This window comes from Myiozetetes cayanensis, unplaced genomic scaffold, assembly GCF_022539395.1.
Source record: "Myiozetetes cayanensis isolate MyiCay16 unplaced genomic scaffold, myiCay2020 scf23, whole genome shotgun sequence".
Taxonomy (NCBI): Eukaryota; Metazoa; Chordata; class Aves; order Passeriformes; family Tyrannidae; genus Myiozetetes; species Myiozetetes cayanensis.
In genome coordinates, this window is record NW_026087445.1 from 7456491 (window position 1) to 7482686 (window position 26196).

Genomic DNA, 26196 nt, shown 5'->3' on the forward strand with positions numbered 1-26196 from the left:
TTTTGCTTTTGTGTCCCATCAGATAATTCTGGGTTATGCACAAGATAAGATGGAATCACTTAGAAAAAAAAAATGATAAAAGCTGGGATTTCCAGATCCGGTTTCTGGGTCCAAGGGACCAGTTCTAAATGCAATCTCAGGTCTCAGCTCCCAAAACATCTGAGTGCCTGCCTCCTACTGAGGCCCACACACACCTGGATTCCTTTGCTCCAAAGGTCTGGAGCACATGTGATGGCAATGGAGTGGGAGTGTGGAGATGGAAGGAGAAGCCTCTGCCTAATTGACTCTTAGATGTGCTGAACACAGCGTATCTCTGTCAAATTCAGATGGAATTGATGGGACTGAAAGCTGCTCAGATGAGGACAGGCACACCCCAAATTATCCCACTGTATCAACCTGCCTTCCTTGGGATCCCTGGCTAAAGGGTATTTGCAACACCCAAGGGTGGAGAGAACAAGAGCCACAGTTTCCCAAGCCAGCTCTCCCAGGACCTTCCAGCACTCCTGTATTAAGCAGATGTACAAGCCAATGACCTGCCAAAATTATCTTAACCTGCCCCCATCACCCCTGTGACAATTGACGTCCCAAGCTGGGAAGTGCAAGGTTGAAAGTGGGCACAGCATTAGGCAGGTTATTAAATTAATAGTGCATTAAAGAACTCAAGGGAGGTGGATGGGAGGGGAAAGGGAAAGACAAGGTTTGTAACATCACAGAAATATCCTGGCTTACCTTCTGGCATCTTCAAGAGACTGGAAATGTGGGACTGCATCCAGCTGCCTTCTCTGGGGCAAAATTCCTTTGGCTTCTGTGGGAGGTTTTACCCAAATAAGGACTGCAGGATCAGACCTGTTATTGTCACTGCAATTAACATTTAGATCCACATCTAACACGAACTGTTACAGGCTGGTTAGGGAGAAATTTAATTTGCTCTAAACAGCTTGATGGGAGAGGAGCGTGAAATGCCCTGGTTATGGTAATTTCATGTGTTGGAGTCTACAAAGGTGGATGTTCAGCCCTGGCTGTAATAACCCTGATATCTGCTGCAGCCATCGAGCTGAGTGTGCTTTGGGATGCTGGGTTTGGGGCCAGATCTCCACCCGGGTTTGGTGGTGGACACGCTCACAGCCCTAAAGGCCTTGGGCTGTTCCGACACCCACGACTCGAGCAGTGGGGTGGGACAGGCAGGTGAGGGCCCAGCTCTGCCCCCAGGTGTGTTTTCCCTTATCAGACACACGAGCTTTAGTTGTGTATCAGGAAACTGATTTCTACCTTTGTGCTGTCAGAGTTCATACACAGTTACCCACAATCTACAGTTTTTGCCCCACCGACCCACTCTCGGAGACTTTGAACCTGCTTTTTCTAACAGCCCACAACTTTCTTTTATATCCTTACGTGCTTGCTTTCTTTCCCTTCTCCCACAGGAGTTAATGCAACTCAGCCTTAAAAACTGACTTAGAGATGAAACTTGGCATTTAAAGGTCCCAGCCCGGGAGCAAATGAAGTTACCAGTTATAAACACACACCAAAATCTGTTTGGACATGCTGAAATTACAGGAGCAGAGGATAAAAAGGATCCAAGATGTTCTATTTTGTTTTAACTTCTGCAGCTCCGCCTGAGTGTCAGTTTGCAGCCGCTTTCCTGACGCAAGATGGGTTCTTTTGGTATTTTTATTCTTCTCGTTGGAATTAAAGCTGATGGATTGCAACGCATCTGGCTGTGCTAGGGAAGAGGCAGCGCCCTGAGCTGGTCTGCACCGGCATCCTGGGGGTGTTGCCAGCTGTGTATCCCTCATCCAACCCTCTGCACATGGGTCTGCCCCGAAGGAAGGGCAGGGTCTGGCGCTGGCAGACACTCACAGAGGAGTTGGAGGAGAAATCCAGGTGTTAGGGCCTTTCCAGAGCCTCTCCTGTGTGGCTTTTGATACTCCAGTGACAGGTAGGAGATAGAGCGATAAGTGCACGCAGGTGATAGACAGGGATACAGCGATGGAAGATAAGAGGCTGCACTTTTATAGGAGGAGGTGATAGATTGCTAATATTTATGGCACGAGACGCTCTGCCAGTTAAAGAATAAATCAGGGCAGATAAGGCCAGATCCACCACACAAGGAGGTGATGGCTGGTGGTGGCATCACACCAGCGCCTGGGAAGTGATGGGTGCCCCGACTCTCACAGCTACCCCCTGATTGCCCCCAACCCCACTTGCTGCAGGAGGGCTGTGCTCTGCACTGGGAGCTACCTGTGCCAGCAGAACCCCCCAGCAGCTGTCCCTGGTGTCATTCCAGCCTCCCTGAGTGACTGTGTTCCTCCCCACTGTGTGTGAGCAGCTGCAGCGTGGACCCAGCCTGCTTGTTATGCATGTTACGGCCAGGGAGAGTGAGGGTCGATAGGATGTTTAATATGCTTCATGCATAGTGGAGTCGCTTTGGTCCATCAAGTCACTAATACACATTCTTACAGGGCTGAGTATCATTTATTAAACCTGGAGGCCTGCCGGGGAGGGGGGGGCCGGGGCTCTGGGAGGCAGCCAGCGGTGCTGCTGGGGTGGTACCCGCGGCGCTGAGGAGGTGAGAGTTTGCAGACGAACCGCACACGCACAGAGAGTTATTTGTTGTGCCTCATTTATGGGAAATGAAATAAATCGTGCTTTGAGCGCTGGCTGCCGTGTGACACACCCCGGGGATGGGGGACAGGGCTGAGGGGTTCACTGGGCTGCTCGAGGGCTGGGGGCAGCTGAGATAGCTCAGCATCACTTGAGAAGCCCTCTCTTCTCTCCCTTCCTAAGGCTGCCACCACAGGACTACACACTTCCTTTTTTTCCTCTCTTTTTTCCTCTTTCCCCCTCTATTTTCCCTTCTATTTTTCCCTCTCCTTCTCCCCCTTTTCCTTTTTCTTTTTTCCTCTTTTTCCTCCTCTGCTTTTCCCCCCTTTTACTCTTTTCCTTCTCTTTTTTCCCTCTCTCCTTTCCCCCCTCTCTTTTTCTCCTTTCCCCTCCTCTATTTTCCTCTCCTTTCCCCCTCTTCTTCTTTCCTCTCCTCCCCTCCCTCTCCTTCATTCCTCTCCTTTTGCTCTCCTCTTTCCCTTTCCTTTTCCCTTTTCTTTCCTTGCCTCTTTTTCCCCCCTCTTTCCCCTTATTTTCCCTCCCTCTCCCTTCTTTTTTTTTTCTCCACTTTATTCCCTCCTCCATCACTTTAAGGCAAAAAAAAAAAAAAAAGGCAGCAAAAAAAAAAAAAGGGGAAAAAAAAAAAAAAAAAGCCAACCAGCCCACCCCACAACCAACCAGGCTGTCTCGGCTCTCCGCGGGCCGGCGGGGCCGGGCGCGGGGCGGCGCTGCTCGGCTCGGCTCGGCGCGGCTCGGGCGGGCGCTGCGGGGCGGGCGCGGCGCTCCCGCTCCCCCCTGCGCGGGCCCCGGCGCGGAGCCGATCGCGCCCGGCGGAGCCCCGAGCGGCGGAGTTACATTGTTGGAGTTTGCCACAACTCCGCGGCCTCCGCCGGTGCGGGGCCGCTGCGGGGCTGCAGCCTCCCCGCCGCCGCCGCCTCCTCCTCCTCCTCCTCTACCTCCTCCTCCTCCTCCTCCCCCCCGTGGGTGTTTTTTTTCCCCTCCTCCCCCTCTCCCCCCCGCTCTGATTTCCCTCCCCTCCGCCCGCCCTGCCTGTGTGTTTTCGCCGCCGCGCTCGCCGAGCCCCTTGGCATGAGTTAAGCACCAGCCATGGACACCAAACACTTCCTGCCGCTGGGTGAGTTCTGTTCCGAGAGATTCTCCCTTCCTACCGCGGGGGGTGTGTGTGTGTGTATGTTGGGGGGGGGGGGTGTGTGATTAAATACGATAAAATCAGCTCCTGACCTGCCTCCCCCCACCCCGTTCTCCGCTGCCCCTTCCAGCGGCGCGCACCGGGGGGCGGCGGGCGGGGGATGCGCTCGCCCCTTCCCCGGGCAGCGAGTGCGGGGCGGGCGGGCCGCGGCTCCAGCCCCTGCCCCCGGCCCCGCGTTCGAGTTGGCATTTTTGTTTTGTTTTGGTGGTGTTTTTGTTTTTGGTTTTTTTGTTTTTTGGTTTTGTTTTTCTTTTTTTTCCCGCAGCCCGGGGGGTGGACGGCGGGCCCCGGGCGGGGCAGCTGGGCCGGACCGAGCCCGGCTGAGCCCCGGTCGGGCAGCGGCCGCGGCCCCAGCGGCGCTTTCCAACGGGGCAGCGGCAGCCGGGCTGGCCGGGAGAGCCCCCTCCCCGCCGGGGGCCGGCTCTGCGCAGGGCTCGGGCAGCGCGCAGCCTTTGCTTCCCCCTCTCGCCTTCCCTCTCGGTTTATTTGGCTCTTTAATTTTTTTTTTTTTTTTACTTTTCTCCTTTTTTTTTTTTTTTTTTTTTTTCCGTCCTCTTCCTTTTCTCCCTCTCTCCCCGTGGCATCCGGGGCGCGCAGCCCGGGCAGGGGGAGGCAGCGCCCGCGGGGACCCCGCACCGGCCCCTCCACTCGCATCGCCCCTCGCTGCCGGCGCCCAAACCCGCCGCGATTGGGACCCTCCTGCCTTTTTTTTTTTTTTTTTTTTTTTTTTTAATCCCAACCCTCCCCCCGCTTCCTTTTAGTTACATTTTAAAACCTATTTCCAGTTGGAGTTTGCCATCGTTTCGGTGACTGAGTCAAGTCCTGGCTTGTAAGGGCGAATGCCTCCTGCGTCTCGCTTCCAGGAGAAGGGATATTGCAGAGCTCAGTGCTCGGGGTGGGGGGAAGAAAAGTTTGAGCGAAGTCGCCTGGCGCCAAGTCCGGGCGAGGGGGAAGAGGGACGAATCCTGCCATCCCTGTCCCTGCTCAGCACGGTGGCTCCCAGCCTCCGGCTGAGCGAGCCACGAGCAAGACTATCCTTCTGCCTTCTCTGGGCTTTAAATCTGTGCTCAGCCCCTCTAGCCTATGGTGGTGTGTTTTGTTTGTTTGTTTCCTTTTGTTTTTTTAATTTGTTTTTTGGTTTTGTTTAAGAACTGCAATTTCAGTTGTTCTTTTCTAAAAGCAGAATAAATATAAACACCATCTCAAGGTCTCCAGCAGGCCTGGCCCCCCCCCCCGGAGGATTTCCAGGGCTGCAGTGGTCTGGGGGCTTTGGCAGGGAGACCCTGGCCCTGTGGGGTGTCAGGGCTTCATCTGGCATCTCTGTGCCCCCAAAATCACCGTTTCACAGTGCTCCTCATTGACTTCACTGGGAGGTGGGTGATGCTGCTGGGTTGACTCACCCAGAGTTGCTGCTGGGGCCAAAAGCATCTTATCTGCAGCGTGTCCCGCAGTGGGCCCTGGATCCAGTGCAGGTGTTGGGGCTCATCACTAACACCCACCCCAGCAGAAGGTGCCTCTCTTGCCACGCTGAAGTGGTTTAACCTTAGTGGGGTGGCTGTTTGGAGGATTCACATTTCCTTTGAAGCTGTTGTGGAAGGTGGTCCAAACCTCTGTTGATCCGGGCAGGATCAGGTCTCTGTGTACCCGCATTTTCTGTCTGTCCTGAGCTCTCCTGTTACGCTGTAGATGCTAAATAATATGTTGTGTTATTAGTCAGGTTGGCTTCGAGGGGGAAGGTGGGGAGCATGTGTCACTGCTGGCTCGGGTAAGGGTTTTCATGCTGGTGCAAAGGGAAAACAACTGATTTATCTTCTCATTTATAAATATGTGTACCGTGGGGAGAGGGTGGGTCTGTGCCACACACTGTGCAGCTCACCAGGAGGATCCAGAGGGAAAACAAGGCAGCCCAGGAGAGTGGGGCTGGGCAGGTTATAACTTTCCATTGCTGGCTCAGGAGAAAATCCAGCTGTCTGTGGGAGCTGTGTGGGGTGTGTGGTCTGAGTTTGTGTCCATTGCGTGTTGTGCTGCTCTGGAAGAGACTCTTAAACTTTATCCGCTGGTCTTTGGTCACTGATAACTGCGAAAAAATCACTTTGGTTGTAAGGACAATGGGTTCTGCAGGGTTTGGAGGGGGAGATCTTGTCTCTGCTCTGGGCAGCGGAGGCAGATTGCGTCTAAAAGCTTGTGAGCAGTTTGTGGGATTGAGGGGAGCCTCGAGGAATGTGATCAGAGACCTTCCCAGTGAAACCTAAGCAGAGCTGGAAGGGCCTTGGTGGGGTCTTGGTGGCTTTTGGAGATGGGATGGTCCAAAACCTGCCAGGCCCTGACTTTGCAGAGTGCCAGGGTGTTTCACCAACCCCATCCCATGGCTGGGAGCTGTCATTGGCAAGCCAAGGGGAGAAAAATAGCCAAGCCTGTGGAGTGTGTTTCCCTGCACACCAGTACAGGCCTGAGCTGGAGAACAGGAGCAACTGGGCCAAAATCTGGCTCTGTTACTGTACCCCCATCAAAATCTCATCTCAGTGTGGCCTGAGAAGGCCAACCTGGTGGAGGTTCCTGGCCAAGTCCTGCCTGTGGTTAGACTCAGATAACCGTGCTGATGTCATGGGTGGAAGCATGGCCAGCACTGGGCACTTTTAATAGTAGTATCTCATTTTCCTGCTCCTCTGGAGAGCTGCTGGCAGATGCCAGCCAGAGGCTCCCCGTAAGGACAGCACGTCCCTGGGCATCTCCTGGGCTGGCTGCTGTCATCCAGTGGCTCCGTCTGCTGTCCCAGTACTGGGACAGCCTGCAGCCTGGTTGTGGGATCTGTGAGTGCAGGTACCACCACAGCCCTGGTGAGGCTCATAAACACCTCAGGGTTCAGCAGATGCTGCCTTGGAGCTGCCTGGAACTACAGATCTGCCTCGACTGGGCTTAGCATGATCGAGGGTGTCCTGCTTTTGTTCCTCTGGGGGGACTGTGTTGTGCTGCGTCTCCAGGAGGATGAAAATCAAGAAAAATCTGTCCTGCAAGTGCTTGTAAGGCTGCAGGGATCCGCCTCTGCAGCCTGGTGGGGTCTCTATGCCCAGGTCAGGCTTTGGGGGCTGATGTGCAAACCAAAGGACTTCAGGTGGCTGCTTATTCCCGAGGCTCTGACCGTAGCAATCCTCTTATTGCTTTGTTTTCTTCTTTTCTGTTCCCTTAAGAAGGTGATTCCTCCTGGGGAGGAAAAAAGGAGGTGGTGGGCTCGGGGAACCCTCCCTTGAGGCTCAGCTTCGTGGGGGGAAGAAACAGTTAATGGTGCTTCTCTCCTGGAGGTCAGTTCACTGGGTTATAACCTCTGCAAGTCCATCTTCCCAGCCCTGCAGCCGTGCCAGGGGCGGCTGCAGCTGCTCAGGATGTGGGGTGAGAACTGGCCGTGCCGGGGCCGGGAACGCCTCCGAGGAAAACTGCAAAAACAACCCCCCGTGTCCGGCTTGGCAGGGGACAGCCCGGGGTGTGGGGGCTGCTTCGGGGTGGAAGAGAGCGTGGGAGTGTGGGTGTCCCATCAGGCACCTCCATCCCGCGTCCCACGTGCCCAGGATGAGCCTGGATGCCGCGCAGAACCCGAGGCGCATCAATGGGAGCCTCTGTCTGGGTTGAGACCTCACCACGATCCTCGTTTGTGCTCCGTGCAGCCTCAGAAATTTATGGCTGATGTGAAAATCCGTAGGGAGGAAAACTTCTGTGAGATGTAGGGAGGGTTGTGGTTTGTCAGAACATCCCGGTGAGGAAGGAGGAATCCTCTGCCCCACGTCTGGAAGGTGCTGGTTGGCTCCGTGGGGCTGCTGGGCTAAAGCAGGGCCTCAAAAGATAAAGTCTAGTTGTGTCCTGGTCTCTCTTGCTGAAGCCTTGTGTAGGGCTCGACCTCTCCCAGTTGACATATGCAAAACGAGCTGGGAAGGAATTTCTGCCTCTTTCAGAATCTGGGCTGTGACAGTGAAATAAATCCTCCAAGCGCCCCTGAGTTTACTCCACGTCATCCTGCCGTGTTGGGGAGAGCATTTGTGTTTCTCAAATTTAGGGCATTTTATTTATTTAAAAGAGAGCGGGGGAGAAAGCCGCAGAATTTGAGTTATTCGTTGCAAATATTATTATTGGCATTTTGCTCCCGTTGAGGGGAAAAAAAAAATCAAGGGGGCAATCAAAACATTTCACTGGAAAATACACCCTGGCTTCGTCCCACCCACATCTTGGAGGCGAAAATAAATATTTATTGAGAAATGGGTTAAAAACCTTTTTGTTGGAGCATTGTTTTCTGGGAGCAGGGGTGGATTGCCATATGCCAGAGCCCTGCCACCCAGCTGAATTTTGATTTTTTTTTTTTAGTTGTTTTTGCAGGATGGTTGAGCAAAGAAACAAACAGAGGAGCTGTGGGTGCTGCGAGGCAGGGGCTTGGGGTGTTCTTGAGTCCTGCCTTATCCACCAGGGTGAGGATCCTGGTGCCTTTTGGGGAGGGATTGTGTGTGCTCAGGGTGTTCCCCAAGGCTCTTGGCTGCCTGAAATCACCATAAATATCCTGTGAACCCACTGTGGTGAGACAGCAAGAGGTGGTGGCCCTTGGCAGGGTGATTAACTGAGAGGATGGTGATGGAGCAAGGACGCCAAGGGACTCCCTGTGCCCCATCTGGGCTCCTCTCCATGGAGCTGTGCTGCTGGTGACAAACCAAACCCAGGGATACCTCAAATCACTGCAGGCCAAGTATTGCAGAGACCTTCCCTGCGAGCCGGGTAACCTAATTGGGCTCTAATTAATGCTGTTCTCTGGCTCTGATTCCCAGTGTCAGAGCCGTGATCACCTCCCTTGGCGGGTGAAGGAGCTGGGTCTCTCCTCTCTCTGACCCCTGGAGTGAAGGGAATGCTCCGTGGAGTGAAGGGATGCTCAGTGGTGCTGAGGGATGCTCAGCAGAGCGAGCACGCTGCTGGAGCAGGATCCACTCCAGCACTTCCATAATTGCTTCCTAAAAGGCCCAGGTGGGCCCTCCAAGCCAGTGGAGCTACAAAGCAATAGGGGAGGCAGCCTGGGTGGTTTTATTTTAATTGATTTTGTCAGGAGTTGCTGTATTTTATTACATTTAAAGACTAGACTCTGGAATAACTTTGAACGTTTGACACGCACACAAAAAGCAGCTTTCTGACATTTTCCTCTTTGCTTGTCTTTTATTTTATTTCTCCCCTCTCCTCCTCCTCAAAGGAAAGCGTGTGCCTGGAGGGAGGACAGAGGAGGAGGAGGGAGGAGCGGTTGTGTCTCTCCAAAGGCTGCTCCAACATCAAGGCAGCGCAAAGCAGATGAAATAATATTGCAAATAAGGATTTAAAAAACCCTACAGAAGGATCCCCACACATGCCAGGCAGCTCAAACTGCCAGAAGATTTTCAGACAGAAGCAATTTAGCCTGGGAAAATGCTCTATTGTTGAGATGGAAACTGGCTGCGAGAACTTGCCTTTTCTGACAACGTTTGGCTTAGAAAAAGCAAAGCAAAGTCAAGGAAACAACCTGAGTTTTTATTTAGAGAAGACGGAGCTTTTCAAAATGGAGGGTGTTTTCTGAGATAAACAGGGAACAATTCCCTTGCGAGAAAGGGAAGAAAGGGCTCAAATTAAGCCCAAATGCAGCTCCTCTCCTTTGAAATTTTGTTTAACATGGAGTTAAAAAATAATCCTGTTCAAACAGACCATTTGTAAGCATGAACTGGTTGGGCTTTTTTTCTTTTTTTTTTCTTTCCCCTCCTCTCCCTTTTCTTTCACTGGGATCCACAGTAAAAGTTTCAAGCTTGCACCTTGGGGCTGTAATTCTGGTGGCAGCCGAGCCTGTGCCAGCTCCTGCCTCTGCACACCAGGAGGGGACGGATCTTGCCTTCAGAACTCCTTGTCTGCCCGGACGAGGCAGATCCAGGGGTGGGAAACTGAGGCACGCGGGTGCGTCTGAGCTGGGAACGGGGCCCGGAGCGAGGGCGTGGGGTGGTTGTGAAACCTGGGCTGGGACGGCGGCTTCCAGCCCCGCAGAGCTGATCCGTCTGGGATCTCGGCTCCGTAGGGCTCTCCTGGGCTCTTGAGGGTCGCAGATCCTTGGCCTGGGAGCCACAAAAAAACCCCAAAACTCACAGGTGGGGTTTGTGTGCGAGCCGGGTGCTCCCAAAGATGCGGGCAAGGAAGAAACTTCCTAAATATTTGGTTTATTAAGCATCAGGGTGAGGGCTGGAATCCCCTTCTGCTCTAGTAGGAGATCATCCCTCTCTTTGTGGTCATTGCTCCTTCTTTCAGATTCCTGGAGGATTTGATGTTTTTGTTGATCTCTCGGTTTTGGTGGGCCACGAGTGGAGGTTGGTGGTACATTTGGGTTTGGGTTTTGTCTTAACCCTAAGCCTTTCCCCAAGTTGCATCAGCTGCAGGATTGCTGCAGAGCCAAGAGATAAAAGGGGCAATACTGGGGACCAATAAAATGGTAATGGGATTCCCAGCTGGTTGTTACTTTCCATGGTTCTCTGTGGTTCGCTCTTTTGTGAAGTTTTGGCTTTCTTCAGCTTTACAGGCTTAAAAAAAAAGAAGAAGAAATTAGGGGAGGGGGAGCTGAGGGCATCCCTGGAGCCCCCTGAGATTTACAGCCCCCTCAGCCTCTGGGAGCAGATCCTTTGTGCTGCCAGGAGCGGATTAGGGAGGGATGCCCCGTCTCGTTTCAGCTGGGCGGGAAGGCAGAAACATTTGATTATTGTTTTTCCATTTCTGGCTGACAAGTGAGCGCTGGAAAGTTGTTTTCCTTCTCTATATTTTCCTCTTTTTTTTTTGCTGTGAACTCTGTGGGCTGCTGCGAGACAATTTTGTTGTGGGCAGAGTGTCTCCTACGTGCCCATTATGGAGTCACAGTGAGGCAACGGCAGCGGTGAGGCAAGAGCGGAAGGAGAAGGGGGGTGAGCTTCCAGCCAAAATCCACCCCGGGACACCGAGGTGGTGAAGCAGGGACACAGGGGTTGGCACAGGATGGGATGGAGGAGGTGAGGTGGTGAGTGGTGGCAGGAGGCACTAAGGGACACAGAGAGGAGCTGAGTCAGGGAGAGGCAAGAACGGAGCCGAGGGATTTGTTTTGGTTGCTCCTAGGGCGTACAAGGGATGGGTGAGAGCTGTTTTCCAGTGCTGCAGCTTCCCTGCTCTGCTCCTGAAGACTCAAGTGTAGGTCGAGGCTCTTGGAAAAGGAGGATCAAAGAATGAGAGACTCCCCTTCCGCCTTGACCAACTTTGCCAGACTAAACTGGCCTCCCCTTCTGCCCCCACCTCCCTTTTTTGCTGCCCTGTTCCTGTGAGAGGAGTGTTTATCAGGCGTGGGAAGCCTTGGGCTCTGCCTGTTGTGGAGGAGCTGTGGTCTCTAACAGGGTGGAGCAGGTGGCAGATAACGGCGTATCAGTGGCAGGTCATGCCGGGGATGCTCGTGGGCACCGTGATGGGGAGATGCACGGCCCCACATTGCAATGTTGGGGCTGCTTCTGGAGACCCCTCGCTCCCTACAGCTGCCCTGACCCCCACTGTGGTGCTGCTGCAGCCTGGGGGGATGTTTGGTGTGGGGCCAGGGGTGTGGGATAGAAGTGGCGGTACTAAAAGAGCAGGGGTACCCAAACCCTGGGAGGGCCCAGGTGACTTCAGCAAGTGGAAAGCCGCTCTCTCAGGGAGCTCTGCACCTGCGTGACCAACCCTCCCTGCTGACCTGCACTTGGTCAAGTGTGACTTTCAATTGATCATAAAAATCCAGTGTGATTCACGGCGTTCCTGCCCTCCAGCCTGCCGGGCTCCGTCTCTCCGCATTCACGTAGCGTGAGAGAACAGATTGCCCTCAAGTTCATCCTCCTCATCCTTAATGGGGAGCTGTTGCTTACTGGGACTGCTCCCCTCACACGCTCCTTGAATTATAATGTCTTAAAGATGTGGCTTAGCATTTTAATTTAATTTTCTCTCTCTCTCTTTTTTTTTTTTTTTTTTTAAATTTAATAAGAAAACTCGTCTCAGTGCGAGCTCCCAAACATCAGGGTGGGGAGAGAGGGAGGTGCATCCCTGCTCCATCCCAGTGCAGACTCGTGTGCGTGCGTGTGCGTGTGGCTCACAGACAGTGAAATTGCACCCTAGAGTTATAAAGCAATTGTCTAGCTCAGCAGCAGAATGAGCATGAAATGGTGCAGAAAGCAACTAAATAAAATTGGGTAAGGCAGATGCATGAAAATAATGACATCTCTATCCTGTAGTCAGGCACGCTTGCTCTTCCTCACACACGCAGATAAACTTTTATAACAGACTTTGCATTTATTTTCCCAGGAAACTCTTCTGCTATGGAGATGTGTGTTGGTGTGGTGTGAGCCCCTGCACCCCCTCTGCCGTGTTTCTGGGCCTGTCATGCCGTGCATCGCTGCCCCTCTCCTCCCACTCCTCCCTCCTTGTCCCCCTTTTCCCTGTTTTTGTTTTCAGAGAGGGATTTTTATGCTCAGTCAAACACCAAAACGATAACCTTTGCGACTTCATTTCCTTTCGGCTGCTGTGGCTGTGCTGGGCTGGTGGCTCTCAGGGTGACCTCCCACGTCCCTTGCAAATGGGATGAAGCTTTCCTGGCTTGCTCCTGCTTTGGAGTTTTCTCCTTTTTCCTCCCTGGATGGTGTAGCTGTAGTGGGCTGTTGTGTGGAGCTTTAGGACACAAGAGCAGGGATGGAAATCTGGGTTGGTGCACTGGCTCTGTCCCTTCATCCCTCCTCCCTGGTGATGGCTGGTGACACCAGGGCCACCTCTGTATTTATCCAACTACACGGATTAAAAATGCCCCCAGTTGAGGCCTGGAGAATTGAGTTTAGCTCAATTTAGATTCATTCCCCAGACACCATCCCCAGGGTTTTCCTTGGGCCCTGTGCTGCTGTCCCTGCTCTGACACTGCCTTGGAGTTGTTGGCCTCAGCAGAGGCACGTTCCCCCCACTCTGCTCCTGGGAAGCTGATACATTTCTCAATGGTCCAATGTTTTGCTCCTTTTGTGCCAGGATCCCTGTTGAGACTGGGAAAAACTGCTCATCCCCCTCCAGAGGCCCTTTAGGTGACATTGAGGCTGTGTCCCTGCTGTCCTCATGCCCTCTTGTCTCCAAAGATATCTTTGGACACTGCTCCATGTGCTTGTGGTGCTGGGGGTGCCTTTGCTCAGTGGGATGCTGCCTGCTGAATCCTGCCTGGATGCATTGGAAGGCTCAGGACTGAGCTGCTCGTGCATCCTTTCCCTCTCTGCTAGGAAAATTCAGCCCTGGGCTGTGCTGGAGCCTGGGGCTCACCACCCAGCGCCTTCGCAGCAAAATCTCCATCTCTGACTTCCCTTTGTGTCCCTGGGGTCCCAGATTAGCTGCTCCAGTGCCTCCCCATCACATGCAGACCAGCGTGGATCCCATGGGTGGTTGGGAGCCGCGTGTTGGCTGCTCAGCCCCGAAGCACAACAGCGTGGGACATGGCGTGTTCCCCTCCTCCTGCAAAAACACAGCCCCTCTGGAGCGAGGCAGAGGAGGAGGAGGAGGCCACCTGAAGGGATTGCTCCAGCTCTAGGGCAGCAGGATGCCAACGCTCTGCCAGCAGTTTTGCTGGTGTGGGGGCCACAGCACCGGAGTTGGGGGAGCAGGGAAATGCACACGTGCAAAAATCAGTGTGAAAGCATAAATCGGGCCAAGAGTGAAAGGTTAAAGAAATCCAGAGGAAGCGGAGTGATGTGCGTGATAGAAAGGGGTTTCCTGTACCTACAGAGGCCACCCAGGCTCCCTTCCTGCCAGGGTAAACGTGCTAAACCCAAAACTTTCTGCTCCCCTAAGCAAATTGTGGTCTGCTCTTTGGGCACGCTGTGTGCAAACCATGCCAACTGTGGTGTTAATGCCTCGTGCTTTGCAGTCTGCTCTCCCCAGACGCTGCCCTGGTATTTATGGGATGCCCAGGCAGATCCTGGGGAGCACCACAACCCTGCAGAGGGAACAGGACTCGGGAAGGGTCTGTGCTGCTCTAAATCCATGTCTTTTCCATGCCATTCTCGCTGATCTTCTGCAAGTGAGCGGTGCCCTGTGCTCCTCATCAGGGAGCGGACATCAGAGGGGCTCTGGGGAGAGTTAAAGCTGCTGGGACAATTACCTGCAGGCCCCTATTTAAGCACTTAGGAAGGCTTAGCTGATCCCAGCTGGAGATAGGCCTGGCCCCAGGCCAGCGGATACCTGTTGTGTGCAAATGTCTGAGGCTTTAAACTGCAGTTCAGAGCTGGGGCTTGCTGGGAGCAGGGCCCCCAGTTGTGCTGTAAGTGGTGGGGGCTCTGCTCACCTGCTGCGGGTGTTGTGGGGCTGTGATACTGTGCTTCAGAGATACACAGCAAGGCAGCACCCTGAGTTACACCCTGCCAGCGGGTTTCTGTGCTGCTTATAGGGTTGGGAGAAACAGATTTACTCGGTTAAGGGGTTTTTGCCTCTGTTTGAAGTTGTGTTTTGGTGGCGGTGCTGCCGTGTCCTGCAGCTCTGGGGCTTTGCCTTGGAGCCCCAGTGCAGCTGTACCTTGGGGCGTCACCCTCCTCTGGGGTGGGGGCAAAACCAGCATTCCCTTCTGGCAAGTCGCTCCCTCGTCGTGCCCCACCTGTGGGGCAGGTTCGGGCTGTGGAAATCAGAGGCCGTCGGTCACCGTGGGCTTTGTTTGGCTTGGGTGCTCCCTCTTCCCGTCTTGTTTTTCCGCCTGCGCCGGGATCGCCGAGGGGCGTTCGGCGCCTCTCCCTGCAGCTCCCAGGCGCTCCTCTGGTTGTCCCGGTGTTATGCCACGGGAGTCGAGGCTGGGCGGGCATGGAAAACCGCGTCTGGCTTCTCCCAGCGAGGTTTCACGGCCTCTAGGTGTGTGCAGGAAATGTTGCAGGGCAGGGATTTCTTGCAGCAAGCCCTGGGTGGCAGATAACAGCGCGGTGCCCATCTGGAGCCCCCACCTACGCACGTGGGGAGGCTCCAACCTCTCCTGGCGCCTTCCCAAAACCCTGCAGCAGCACAGGGGCTGTGGGGCTGATCCAGGAAACCTCTAGGTCTCCTTCTTGGAGCAGTTGCCCTTGCCCTTAGATGCTGTCCCGGCTGTGCAAGGTGCAGCCCACCCTGGGGCCACAGCACCCCAGGAATGGCACCCCATGTTGGGGCAGCCAAAAAGCTCTTCTCGGGGATGCACAAGCAGGCAAACCTCAGGATACAGCCTGGGAAGCAGTGGCATGGAGGGCCAGAGGGATGCCTCAGTCCTGACCAAAATGTGGGGACCCCAGAGCAGCCCTTTGGAGGGAGGAGAGCACATGCTGGGGTGGAGAAGTGCCTCTGCTGGGTTGGAGTGTGATTTGGGGTCCTGGGAGCCCGTGCTGGGTAGGAAGGGGTGAGTGTGGGGCTGGGTGCAGGGATGTGCCCGCAGGGTGGGAGCAGCCGGTCCTGCCAGTTCTCCCAGGCTCTGGGAAATCCCTCAAGCTGCAGTCAAGGCCGAGGTGAGAGCTGATCCCAGGTCCTTCTCTGCCACCGGTTCCCAGGGCTCTTCTTTGGCCGCTCCTGATGGCTCAGTTGTTAAGTCTTCGGGAGCACAGACTCTGGGAAGGCACCCAGGGACTCTGTCCCTGGCTGGGAGTAAAAGCTGCCTTTTACAGAAGGGAAGGCAGAGCCAGTGCACTCCCTGATTGAATGCACCTTTAGAAATTAATAAGGTAGAACTGACTCTACCAAAAAAAACCACACAACAAACCACCAACCCCAGTGCATTGAGCTGCCCTGTAATTGTCAGTGTGGAAATCACAGGCACATGAGGACTTGCAAGCGATTAAATCCACAGCCTGATTTCAAAAGCAGAGGAAATGGGCCTCCCAGTGCTGCCTGGCCCTGCACCAGTGCTGGGGGGGTCCCATGGAGGAACCTTTGTCAGGGTGGTTTGGCTGGACCCCCGGCAGGATCAGCAGCTCGGCATTGATTTCATCGAGCGGGTTCAAGATCACGTCAGCTTAACTAAGGACTGAGATTGACCCACTGTGATTTGCTGACTTTATTATTAAGACAATGACGGGGCTGGGCTGGGCTGGGGGAGAGGAAGCTCAGCATTCCCATCTCTGCAGGGTAGGATGGATTGGGGCAGCACTGACACCTTTCCTGATTTTTTAGTCCTTTTTGCTTTGAAGAGGTAAAATCCTGAGTGTACCTTCTGGAGGGTGCACTGAGGAGAAGGACTTTCCATCCCAGCTCTTGGCCCTGTCAGTAGCTGCAGCAGAAGAACGTTATAAGGAGCTATTCATCATTGCAATTATTTTATTAAGGGTACACTGTGTGCTTGGGAGCTGGAAGAGATGGAGCTTTGGGATGTTTTCAGCGTTATAAATACTGGTTGGTTACATCACCCAGCTTTTAAAAAATGGTATGTGTCGTCCTGGTGAAAGAGGATTTGCAGGCAACCTTGGAGAGGGGAGCCAGGTGGCTGTTCCCAGCAGGGAGAGCGGCTTCTGTCTTTGCATTTCCCTTAGGACCAACAGGGAGAGAAATCTCTGGGCTCTGCCTGGGGGGAATTTGTGTAGGGGTGCCCGTTGTGGGCTGGAGGTGGTTGGAAAGGGCTCCTTGGGGGCAGCCACGTCATTCTCACAGGAGGTGGGTGAGCTCCCCTGTCTCAAACACGAGGTCCCAGCCGTGCCCTGCCCTGGGAATGCTCTGTGCAGCCTCCCTCTACCAAACCCCAAAATGCTTCTCTGAGGGCTGTTCTGCATTTTTTTCTGTCCTGTGTGGGGCCCTGGGTGTTTCTCAGGGGTTGCCCACCCCGGTGCCACCCCACCCTGCTGTGGCAGGTCCCTCAGGCTGCACCTCCGTGTGCGTTATCGCAGCCGTGCTCGGGGTAAAGTCCACCATGGGAAAATGCCCGGTGGACTTTTAACTGGAGTCCTCAGGAGAGCCCAGCTTAGAAACCTTTAACTGTTTCGTGACAGTCGCTGCTGGGGAATAAAGGCAGAATGGGGGCAGGGGTGGGCTGCCTGCCCGGGGTCAGGTCACTGCAGTGGGGACTCACTGGTGGCAGTGCTGGGGTGGTGATGGGGGTCGTGCCAGCTTATCCTGAGGTCATCACTGCACATGTCCACCCCTCCACTGGCTTTGATGTCATACTCTCGGCTCTTGGCCCAGCTGTGGCCCCCCAAATCCATCCCTGGGCATGCAGGGGCTGCACCAGGGTCATCAGATGGTCCTTGGGACACAGTGTGTGTCCCTGCCCTCCTCCCTGTGCTCTCCCTCCCACTGCGTGGCCTGAAAGGATGAACCCTGTGTGTGGGGAGGGATGGGCATCACTCTGCAGCATCCATATCAATGGGAAGCTGCATCTGGAGGTTGAAAGGGGACTTGGCACTGCCTTTTCTGCTGTCCCATATGCTGATTTTGCCTCCTGCTTCAGGCCCCTGGCTGCCCAGGGAGGTTTATTTCAGCATCTTCATCCTTATTCAATTTGCCTTTTCCTTTGCTTTTGTCTTACAGATTTTTCCCCCCACCCTGCAAGTTGTGACTCTTGTTTGCTCTGGGTGGGTCTGTGAGCACTGAGTGTGTTCCCCACTGCCAGCCCAGTGCTCGAGTGGTGCCTGTGCTGGTGACACCAGCAAAACCAAACAGCCACCTCTGCGTCACGGGGCGATCGATCCGCAGCAGGGACGGGGCCAGGGCGTGCTCCCCAAAGGGATTTACAGAGGGAAATTCATGCAATGTGGGATTTGTGTCTGTGGAGAGCAGCTCAGCGTGGGAAGGCATCACTGGCTGTCCCTGGAGGCGCAGCTCTGTGGGAGAGTGGGGAAGCTCCCCATGCGCCACGAGCTCTGCCCTCAGTGGAAGTGATTCCCGGGTGAGAAATTCCCACTGTGGAAGCCTTTATTACCGGGCAGAGCTAGGTTTGTTTTGTTTATCATCCATTTACTTGGCTTTGGAGGCATGCCCAGATTTCTCCAATTTTGTGTGTGTGGATGTGTGATTTATTAGGATTCAAGGTTGGTTTTTTTCTTTTTTTTCTTCTGGTTTAATTTCACTTCCTCAAACTGACAGGCCGTTTGAACAAACTTCTTTTGGATGATTTCCTTTATAGTTTTAAAGGGACTCCTAAAAATAAAGAGAAAACATCGTGGCACAGCCGATAATTAGAAAAAAAACCACCCCGTCTACGACCAACCTCAGCCCTGATTTTGGTAATGGAGAGAGCTCAGAGGGTGGAAAAAAAACATGAGTTCACTTTTTGGGTACTTAGAGCTTTTGACAGCACTTCAGGGATCACTGGCTTTACTTGTTTCTCTGTAGGGCTGATCGTGCCGTGATCCCACGCGCACTTGGGCATGTTCTCTGCTTTCCGCATGCGAGCGGTCCATTAAAATAGCTGTGCGTGTCTAAAGCCGTGCCAGCTCCCAGCTTTGGTTTCCTCTCTCTGGCTTGATCTGTTCCGCAGCAAGTCAGGAAGAGGGATTCATAAAGAAAAAAAAAAAAAATCCATTTAAGAAACACTGGAAAATGTAATTGGAGCCTCCGGAGAACAGGGAGCAGGTAGGCGAGGGCAGAGCACCTGTAGCTGCCTTTTGAGCTGGGTTCGCCGCCGAGAGTTCTGCCCGGGGTTTTTTTTTACGAGGATTTCGCAAGGGCGAGGACGTGGGTTTCGAAACAGCTCAGAGAGGGTTTTGCTGGGCGTTCTCCGGGGCTCGGCGCCGGGTGTGATGCTGCCCGTGGCGCCGGGAGCTGGTGGGGAGCCCCGGCGGTGTCGGGGGCATGCGGGGTCCTGGGGGGCTGCTCCGTGCGTGCGCCTGTCAGCACCGAGATTGAGATGAAGGAAAACTTCCTTTCCCACTCTCCCAAGCTATAAAAGCATGAGAGAGAGAGAGAGGGAGAGAGAGAGAAAGATTTCCCCCAGGGATCAGCAGTGATCAAAAGCCTCTCTTTTGAAAAGCAATGAGAGGAAAGAAGTGTGTCTAATCCTCCCAGAGAAGAAAGGGAGAACATCCCTCTGCTGTGAGCTGGGCGGGGGCTGGAGGGACCCCAGTGTGGATGCAGCAGTGGTGCTTTGGCCTGACCAGATCCTGTCTGGTGCATAGGAAGGGCTAGATCCTCTGTGCAGGAGCAGAGAGGAATTTTATTCCATGGGGTTCATGCAAGTGGGCTTGGAGGATGCTCCTGGGAGCCAGCTGTGGGTCCTGTAGGGCTGTGGGCTGGCTGTGCTGCGGTGCAGCGCTGTGAGATGCTGCTGGCTCATCCCCACATTGCTCAATCCTTGCAGAAGAGCTGTGCTGGCACCCTGCGTGGGAGAGGCATGCACAGATTTTCTTTCCCCTTTTCCCCTTGGCCCTGGGGCTGGAGGAGGCTGGAAAGGGGAGATGCAGCCCTGAGGAGGAGGGATGCGTGTCCCCAGGGCAGGTATCCCAGGGACTGCCGCAACCCTTGATCCCTTTTTTCCCTGGTGATATGGGGGTGTGCAGCTGGCCTGACTGGCTGTGTCTGCTTGTTTTTCCTTTCCTGGTGCAACCGTGTCACCATTTCCTCGGTGACAACCCGCAGGTGTCCAGGCTTGGCACAGGAGCTGCTCTGTCACCCCGACAGCGATGGGACAGCGGTGGCTCGGCCGCAGGTCCTGTGCTCACCAAGTCCGAGCTGGGGCCGCCTGGGTGTCTTTATTGCTGTTGTGGTTGATGATTTATTTCCAGCAGCATCCGCCCCGTCTCGTGACTTGATTAAAAATTAAAGCAAACAGAGTGGCGCAGCGTGGCTGCTGTGAACTGAGGGTCCCTTCCCCGAGCCCCCGCGGGGTTCCCAGCCTGTGCCTGAGCCAGGTGGACTGGGAACAGGCAGTAGGGGTGCTCTGGGGTGGTTTAGCAGGGAAACGTGCTGGGGGTGGGAGGGTAAAGGCAGATGGCAGTGGAATGACCTGTCTGGCCGAGAGAGCGGCTCAGCTGGGGACGGAGAGGTGGGTGTTGGGGTGGGAGCCGTCTGCATGCTGGGTCACACACCTGAGTGAGGCAAGGGGTAGCATCCCTGCTCTTAGGGACCCTCTGCCATCAGTGGGGCTCAGGATCCTTTCACAGACTGCAGAGATATTTATTTGTATCTCCTTAAACTGAGCAGTGGTAATGCCCAACCCATAAAGTCCTCATTAGGCTGAAATTAATGAGTTTGTGTTTGTAAATACAACAGCACTCAAACCCGCAACCCTGCAAAGGAACCTCCGTCAGGAAGGAATGGGTGGATGGGGCAGTGGTGCAGTGGAGCAGCTGGGGAGGGAAACCAAGCTGGCATTGGAGTGTACCTGCTCCCTGCACAGCTGGTAGGCAGTGGCACAGTCTGCATCCCGGGAATGCCGCAGCATCAGGATGCGCTTGCAATGCTGTTGTAGAAGGATTTTGAAGAGATCATCAGCATTTTGCTGTTGGAGGAGCATGTTGTGCTGACTGGTGGGTGAGCATGGAGCATCCTGGTGTGCAGGGAGGGCTCGAAGCAATGGCATTAGACAATAAATATCACGTCTCAGTGTCATCTGCAGCGTGTCTACTCCTCTTAGTGACACGGGAAACTGGGGCTGAAACATTGAAGATCATCCTGGGATGTCACAGCCGACAACTTCGGTGCTGGGAGTTTCTGCCCTGGCCCTTGGTGAGGGCTTTGGCAAAGCCCACTGCTCTCTGCCTGCGTGGGGAGGGATCTGGTGACTCGTGAACCCCTCACAGAGAAAGGGGAGCAGGAAATTAGCTCACGGCTCTTGTGAAAGAGAGAAGCTGACCTGATACCTATAATTAAAGCGGGTGTCAAGGAATGAAGTGCAAATTCCTCAGTGGGCATCTCACCGGGAGGGAAAGCAGTGCCTGCCGGCTGACCCGAAAGTGGCGGCTCCTCCCAGGTGAGGGGCTGTGGAGAGGCTGGCACTGAGCCCACGAGGGCCAGGCATGAGCCCCCAGCTTTCCTCCCTCCTGACAGTAAGGAACTGATGTGGATGGCAGACCTTGTGTGTCCTGTCCCTGTCCTGTCCCCATCCTGCCACTCCAGTCAGCACAAAGGGAACCAGCCGCGTGGAGCTGCGGGAATCTGCTTCGTGCCCAGTGGGATGGTGCATCTGCCCCAGACAAAAAAAACTCCTGGGCAATATGTGGGACTTTATCAGGGGTCCCAGGGCACACAAATGGGGAGAGGCAGTGGTAGAGGGTGAGGCAAGGGGGGATGTGAGGTGCAGTTTGGGAATTGGAGCGGAGCGAGGGTGGAAGCAGGTTGTGCATCCACAGTGGTGTGGTGTGGGTGCGATGGTCCCATGGGGTGACCCAGGCCCTCACTGGGGTTGGAGAAGATACCTGGGGACCTGTCCTACTGGGCTGTTGGCCTCATTTCCCTGAAGAGCTTGTGTTTTCCCCCACCCAGCACATCTCTGAGGGAAGGGAAACTGAGGCACAAGGCTCATGTGTGTTTGTTTAGTGTGAGTGCTGAGCACATCCATGGTACTCTGGGCTCTTGCACCGGTCCCTTCCTTTCCAGACCACTCCTACCTGCAGTCCCTGGGCTGGTGCCAGGAGCACGCAGTGATCCGGGGGGTCCCTCCATCCCCCCTGGCACAGCCCCCCAGTTTGGCCCCTGTGACTGTGAGCGCCTTCCCAGCAAATGTCAAATCTGCTGAGCAGATGGAAAAAAAACAAAAAAGAGGAAAAAAACACAACCACCCAACCCAATAATATGAGGAAGAAATGCTGGTGTGTCCTGGGTGGATTAGTCGAGACTCCTCGCCGGATTCCTCCGAAGGGAGGTGCTCGCTCTGGAAGCCGTCCACCAGCCGGGCCTGCCGCATTTTTCCTGGATTCTCTTACCATTTGGGGACTGAACTTTAGTCTGAAAAATATGTATTTTTAACTTGGTTGTGTCTGAAGCTTGTCTCGGCTTCGGCCTGCTTGGCCTTCTCCTGGCCCAGCGGGCACGGAGTGGATGTGCCGGGAGGTGGAGACCTGACCCTCCATCCCAGACTGGACCAGGAGGAGGAAGCGAGAGAAGGAAAGTCTCGTTCTGACGCAAAGAAAATAATTTCAGAAGGTGCCTCCTGCTTGGCCCCGTCGCCCAACATCCACAGCAGGAGTGTGGAGCAATGGCACTGGTATGTTAGGGCAACAGCAGCAGTGATGGAGGCAGGGGTGAGAAAATCAGGTGTTAAGATAGTTGGGTCAAAAAAGGAAGGGATGAGTATCTCGTGAAGAGTTGTAGCCCTGACATGCAGGACTGACGGACCCAGATACACGATTACCTTGGAAACAGCCATTGAAGTGTGCAATATTCCCGTCTCTGGGTGCTTGTTTCCCTCCTGGCTGTGGAGCTGTCTCAGGGCACCGGCACCACTGGCCTCTGCGTGCCACCCGGGCTGGCCCTCGGCCACGGGCACAGTGCTGGGCTGAGCCTGGCAGGGCCATAAGGTTGAGCTGAGGATTGTGCTCAGCTCGCAGCTCCGCCGGGCAGGGGCACGGCCGGCGAGGTGCGGTGGGGCTGTTGTTTATTGTAGGGTTGCCGGCCGCAGCGGCTCTGCGGGGTGCTCACTCGCTTCCCCTGCTCCGGGGACGGAGCTCGCCCAAGCCAGCGGGACAATCCGGGCTGTGTTTTCATAATTAAAACAAATAAAACAAACCCGTGCGCGGCGTTATTTACAATACGCACTCGGGAAGAGTCGAGCTGAATATTGTTTCCTCGCCGAGTTTTTCCCTTTGTGGCTCACACACGAGTTTGTTGTTGTTGGCTGCTCCCGGGGCCGCGGTCTCGCGTGCCGGGCTGCTGCCGGCCCGCAGCGGGTGGCCCGGAGAGCTGGCGTGGGGTGGCCAGGGCTGGGCTCTGCCCACTGTGGGCATCCCGGGGAGCTGGCGTGGGGCGGCCGGACTGGGCTCTGCCCTCTGCGCTGGTGGGGGTTTTGCTCCATGGCACCACGTGGGTTTGCCCCGGAAAGCCGGTCGGGAAGGGCGGCTGTGCAAGACAGGGAGTGGGGTGCTTTTGCGAAGGGAAAGGGTTCTGCCGCTCGTGGGGCTTGTCGCTGGCACAGCGGGGATCTATTTGGGGTGAAATTTTAGGAAGAAGTTTTTTACGGAGAGGGCAATCAGACATTGGAATGGACTGCCCAGGGAGGTGGTGGATTCGCCATCCCTGGAGGTTTTTAAGATGAGACTGGATGTGACACTTAGTGCCAATGGTGTAGTAACTGCAGTGGTAGTGGATCAGGAGTTGAATTTGATGATCTTGGAGGTCTTTTCCAACCTGATTGATTCTATGATTCTATGATTCTATGAAATAAAATGCTGGGGTTCCCTGCAGAGGCCTGGCAGGTGATTTTCCAGCAGAGACCAGCATCACGTGCTGGTTGTTTCCTGCAGCGTCCGTCCCTGAGGGGCCGCACCGTGGTCCAGCAGCATCGCTCCTGCGCAGGGTCTGAGCCTTGGAAGTGCTGTAGCATCTGGCAGGATGGGCAGGGGTTGTGGGTTTTGGGGAGAGCAGCTCTGGCTCCTGACTCCCACCCAGTGCTTTGAGCCAGTGTTGTCCTGAGGATTGAGGGGGCGTGCGGCACTGGCTGCAGGGATGCAGTCGTGTGTGCGTCCACCCAGCAGTGTCAGTGCTCAGGTGATGCTGGATGCTCTGTTAAGAAGGGACATCACTTACTGAGGAGGGGGAGACAGCCCTGGGTGTGTGTGCACAAGGAGAGGACATGGATGTCCACACTCACTGTGTTGTCAGCTTTTCACCCTACTGCTTTCCTGGCAGGCACCAGCACAGCAGGAGTGCTGCAGGGAGGGATGGGTGCTGGGCACAGGACGTGACGGGGTGCAGGGGAAGATGTGCTCCCCCCTTGTGCCAGGCTGCAGGCAGACACATTCTTATGGGAAGCATATGGCAGGTAATCCAGTGCCAGATGGGTATTTGCTTCCATTTCCCCAGCCCCCGGTGGGCCCGAGCAGCTCCTGCACGAACAGCCAGGCAGGGCTTAGCGGGGTGACCGGACCCCCGTGGGGACAGCCCTGAAGCCATCCCTGGGAAGGCTGGGCAGGGTGCTGGTGGAACAGCTGGATGGCCTCATGCAGCCATGCAGAAACACCCTGTGGAGCACAGGTAGTGCTGCTCGGGCACCAGTGCAGCGAGCCGTGCAAGGGCTCTGCACGCACGGAGCTGGCTGAGCGCACCAGCCCCTGCCTAGCGGGGCAGGGCTTAAAGCTGGGCTTAGGAGGTCACAATCTGGCTAATGAGCTAATGGCAATTAATTAACTGCGGGGCACTTTACAAATATTAACTAATTGTTTTGCTGTGAGCGAAGTCTGTGTGATTACCCCACCTTGCAGACCGAGGTGCTGAGGTGTGGAGGAGCCACGCACCCGCAGTCGAGGTGCATTAACATCAGGGCTGTGACTCGAGCCAGGGGCTAATTCTGCCCCTGTCGATGCGGTGAACAGTCACCTGAGGCTTTAGGCACGGCAGGGGCAGATCCCACTGTAGACTCCTGTCTGTTTTTCTGGGGAAGCAAACTGCACCCTGTGAACTTTGGAGCCTGAGCATCTCTCTGCCCGCTCCATCCCCACGTGTGTTTTAGGGGAAGGCAGCCATAGCCACGATGCTCTCGGTAACCACCACCCACGCAGACAATCTTGTGTCTGCTGGCTCTTTACTGTGGTCCCCAGCAGCAGCATCTATCTGAGCAGCACAGTGGAGGATTTGCAGAGGGAGAAGAGCCCTCCGAGGGTTCTGGCTTCTCGCTCGATGCAGAAGATGAGTTGATGCAGGTGCAGCTATTTTTAAATCCCTCTGGACAGAGTGGTTTGGCCCTCATTCACTTTCTGTTTGTTTGTTTATTTACTTACTTTGGCGGCCTGAGAAGTTTGTAGAAATGACGCAACTTATTTTGTCAGCTTTTTGGGAAGGGATTAAATCTCAGAGCCCCATTGTGCGAGCAGGGCTAATTTTAGGCCTCTGATCTTAAAATAGAAGAAAGGGAAGAAAAAGAAATAATAATTAGGCGTTTTTCCCTGGGCCGAGGGAAAACAGGCTGCCGGCGTCGACTGACCACCTGCGAGGTGGCCCCAAGGAAGAGAGGTGGCTGCCAACAGCCAAAGACAACACAGGAGGCGACTGGGGCTGCTCCTGGCTGGCACTGGGAAAGGGCATGGCAGAGTGGTGTGGGGACAAAGTGGATTAGCCCCCTGGCCTAATGGCAGAGAGGAGGGGGGAGGTTGCGGTGCTTGGCCATGCTGGGACCCACAGCTGTGCTGAGCAAGCGACTGGTTGCTCATCCCACCCTGATGGCTTAGGGCTGATCCATCTCCTGATGGAGAACAATTCCTGGCCAGGCCAGGTTTGCCTTGTGTCTGCAGACCCCTGTGGGCGTGACACCCCGTGCAGGAGCTGACCCACACTCTGTCTCTTGACATTAAAAAGGCAGTGAGGAAATGTCACTGGGATGGGCCGGCTCTGGAGAGGCTGGATCCCATTTTGTGGTGGGACTAGTCATCCTGCGAACAAATATTCTGGTGATATTAAAATGCTTGGGATTTTCTAGTGAATTGAAGCTCTCCGAGCAGTGCCAAGAACAATTCAGCAGCCTCCAAAAACAGCTTTCCCTGAGAATTATTTGTTCCTCGTGCCAGAAGGATTGATGAGATGATTGGGAGGTTCAGGTGACTCAGCCCAGCGTGACCTGACGGTCTCATCCCCGCAGCCCAGCGGGGACCACGCTGTGCCATGGGGTCCCTGCTCGCCGTGCAGCCCCTGGAGGAAGCTCAGCAGAGGCTGACAGCTTGCAGGGCATCTCAAAAACATCCCGTGAGCTTGTCAGCACTTTGTAATCTCCTTTCTCCCTTCTCTCCAGGAAACTTCTTGCAAAGGTGCTGACAAACTCAGAGGATGCTGCGTCCGAGCCGTGGCATAGCTCACGGTCCCCTTAACACCCACCAAACTCTCCTGCCTCTATCAGAGCCTCTCCTCACCTCTGGGAGCCTGGCTGGCTCAGAGGGGATGGAAGCCTGCTCCTAATGACAGAGTAGCAATAATTCTGGCTGTTACCTTAATAACAAAACCAGCAAACGCTGCGAGCTGCCTTTAAACTGCCAGAAGGAGCAAAAACACAAGGCATGTGTTTAGGCAAGAGCTTCAGTCTCTGGGTGTTTTTGAGAGGAAAAAAACATACACAAGGCTGTTTGCTTTCGGTTAAAACCTCTTTTGTGATCCCCCTCTCTTGAATCGCTCTCTGGCTTTCGACAGCTCACGCCGTAGGTGGATGTTTGTGCTTGGAGATGTTTTTCCATATGCTTCTCATAGCTGCGCTCGCAGGTTTTGCACATGGGATGGAAGAGAGAGGTAGGCTGCTTTAATATCATATGATAATATGAAATTAGCTCCAC

General features: G+C 54.7%; 1 protein-coding gene across 1 annotated transcript in view; it reads left to right on the plus strand.

Moving 5' to 3' along the window:
• The first annotated feature begins 3465 nt into the window (after positions 1 to 3465).
• Positions 3466 to 26196, plus strand: part of RXRA (retinoid X receptor alpha) — a 103836-nt gene continuing 81105 nt past the window's right edge. The window contains exon 1 of the mRNA XM_050319892.1: positions 3466 to 3736. Within this exon, the coding sequence (XP_050175849.1) occupies positions 3709 to 3736 (28 nt within the window). The 5' untranslated portion in view covers positions 3466 to 3708. The remainder of the gene's footprint in view (positions 3737 to 26196) is intronic.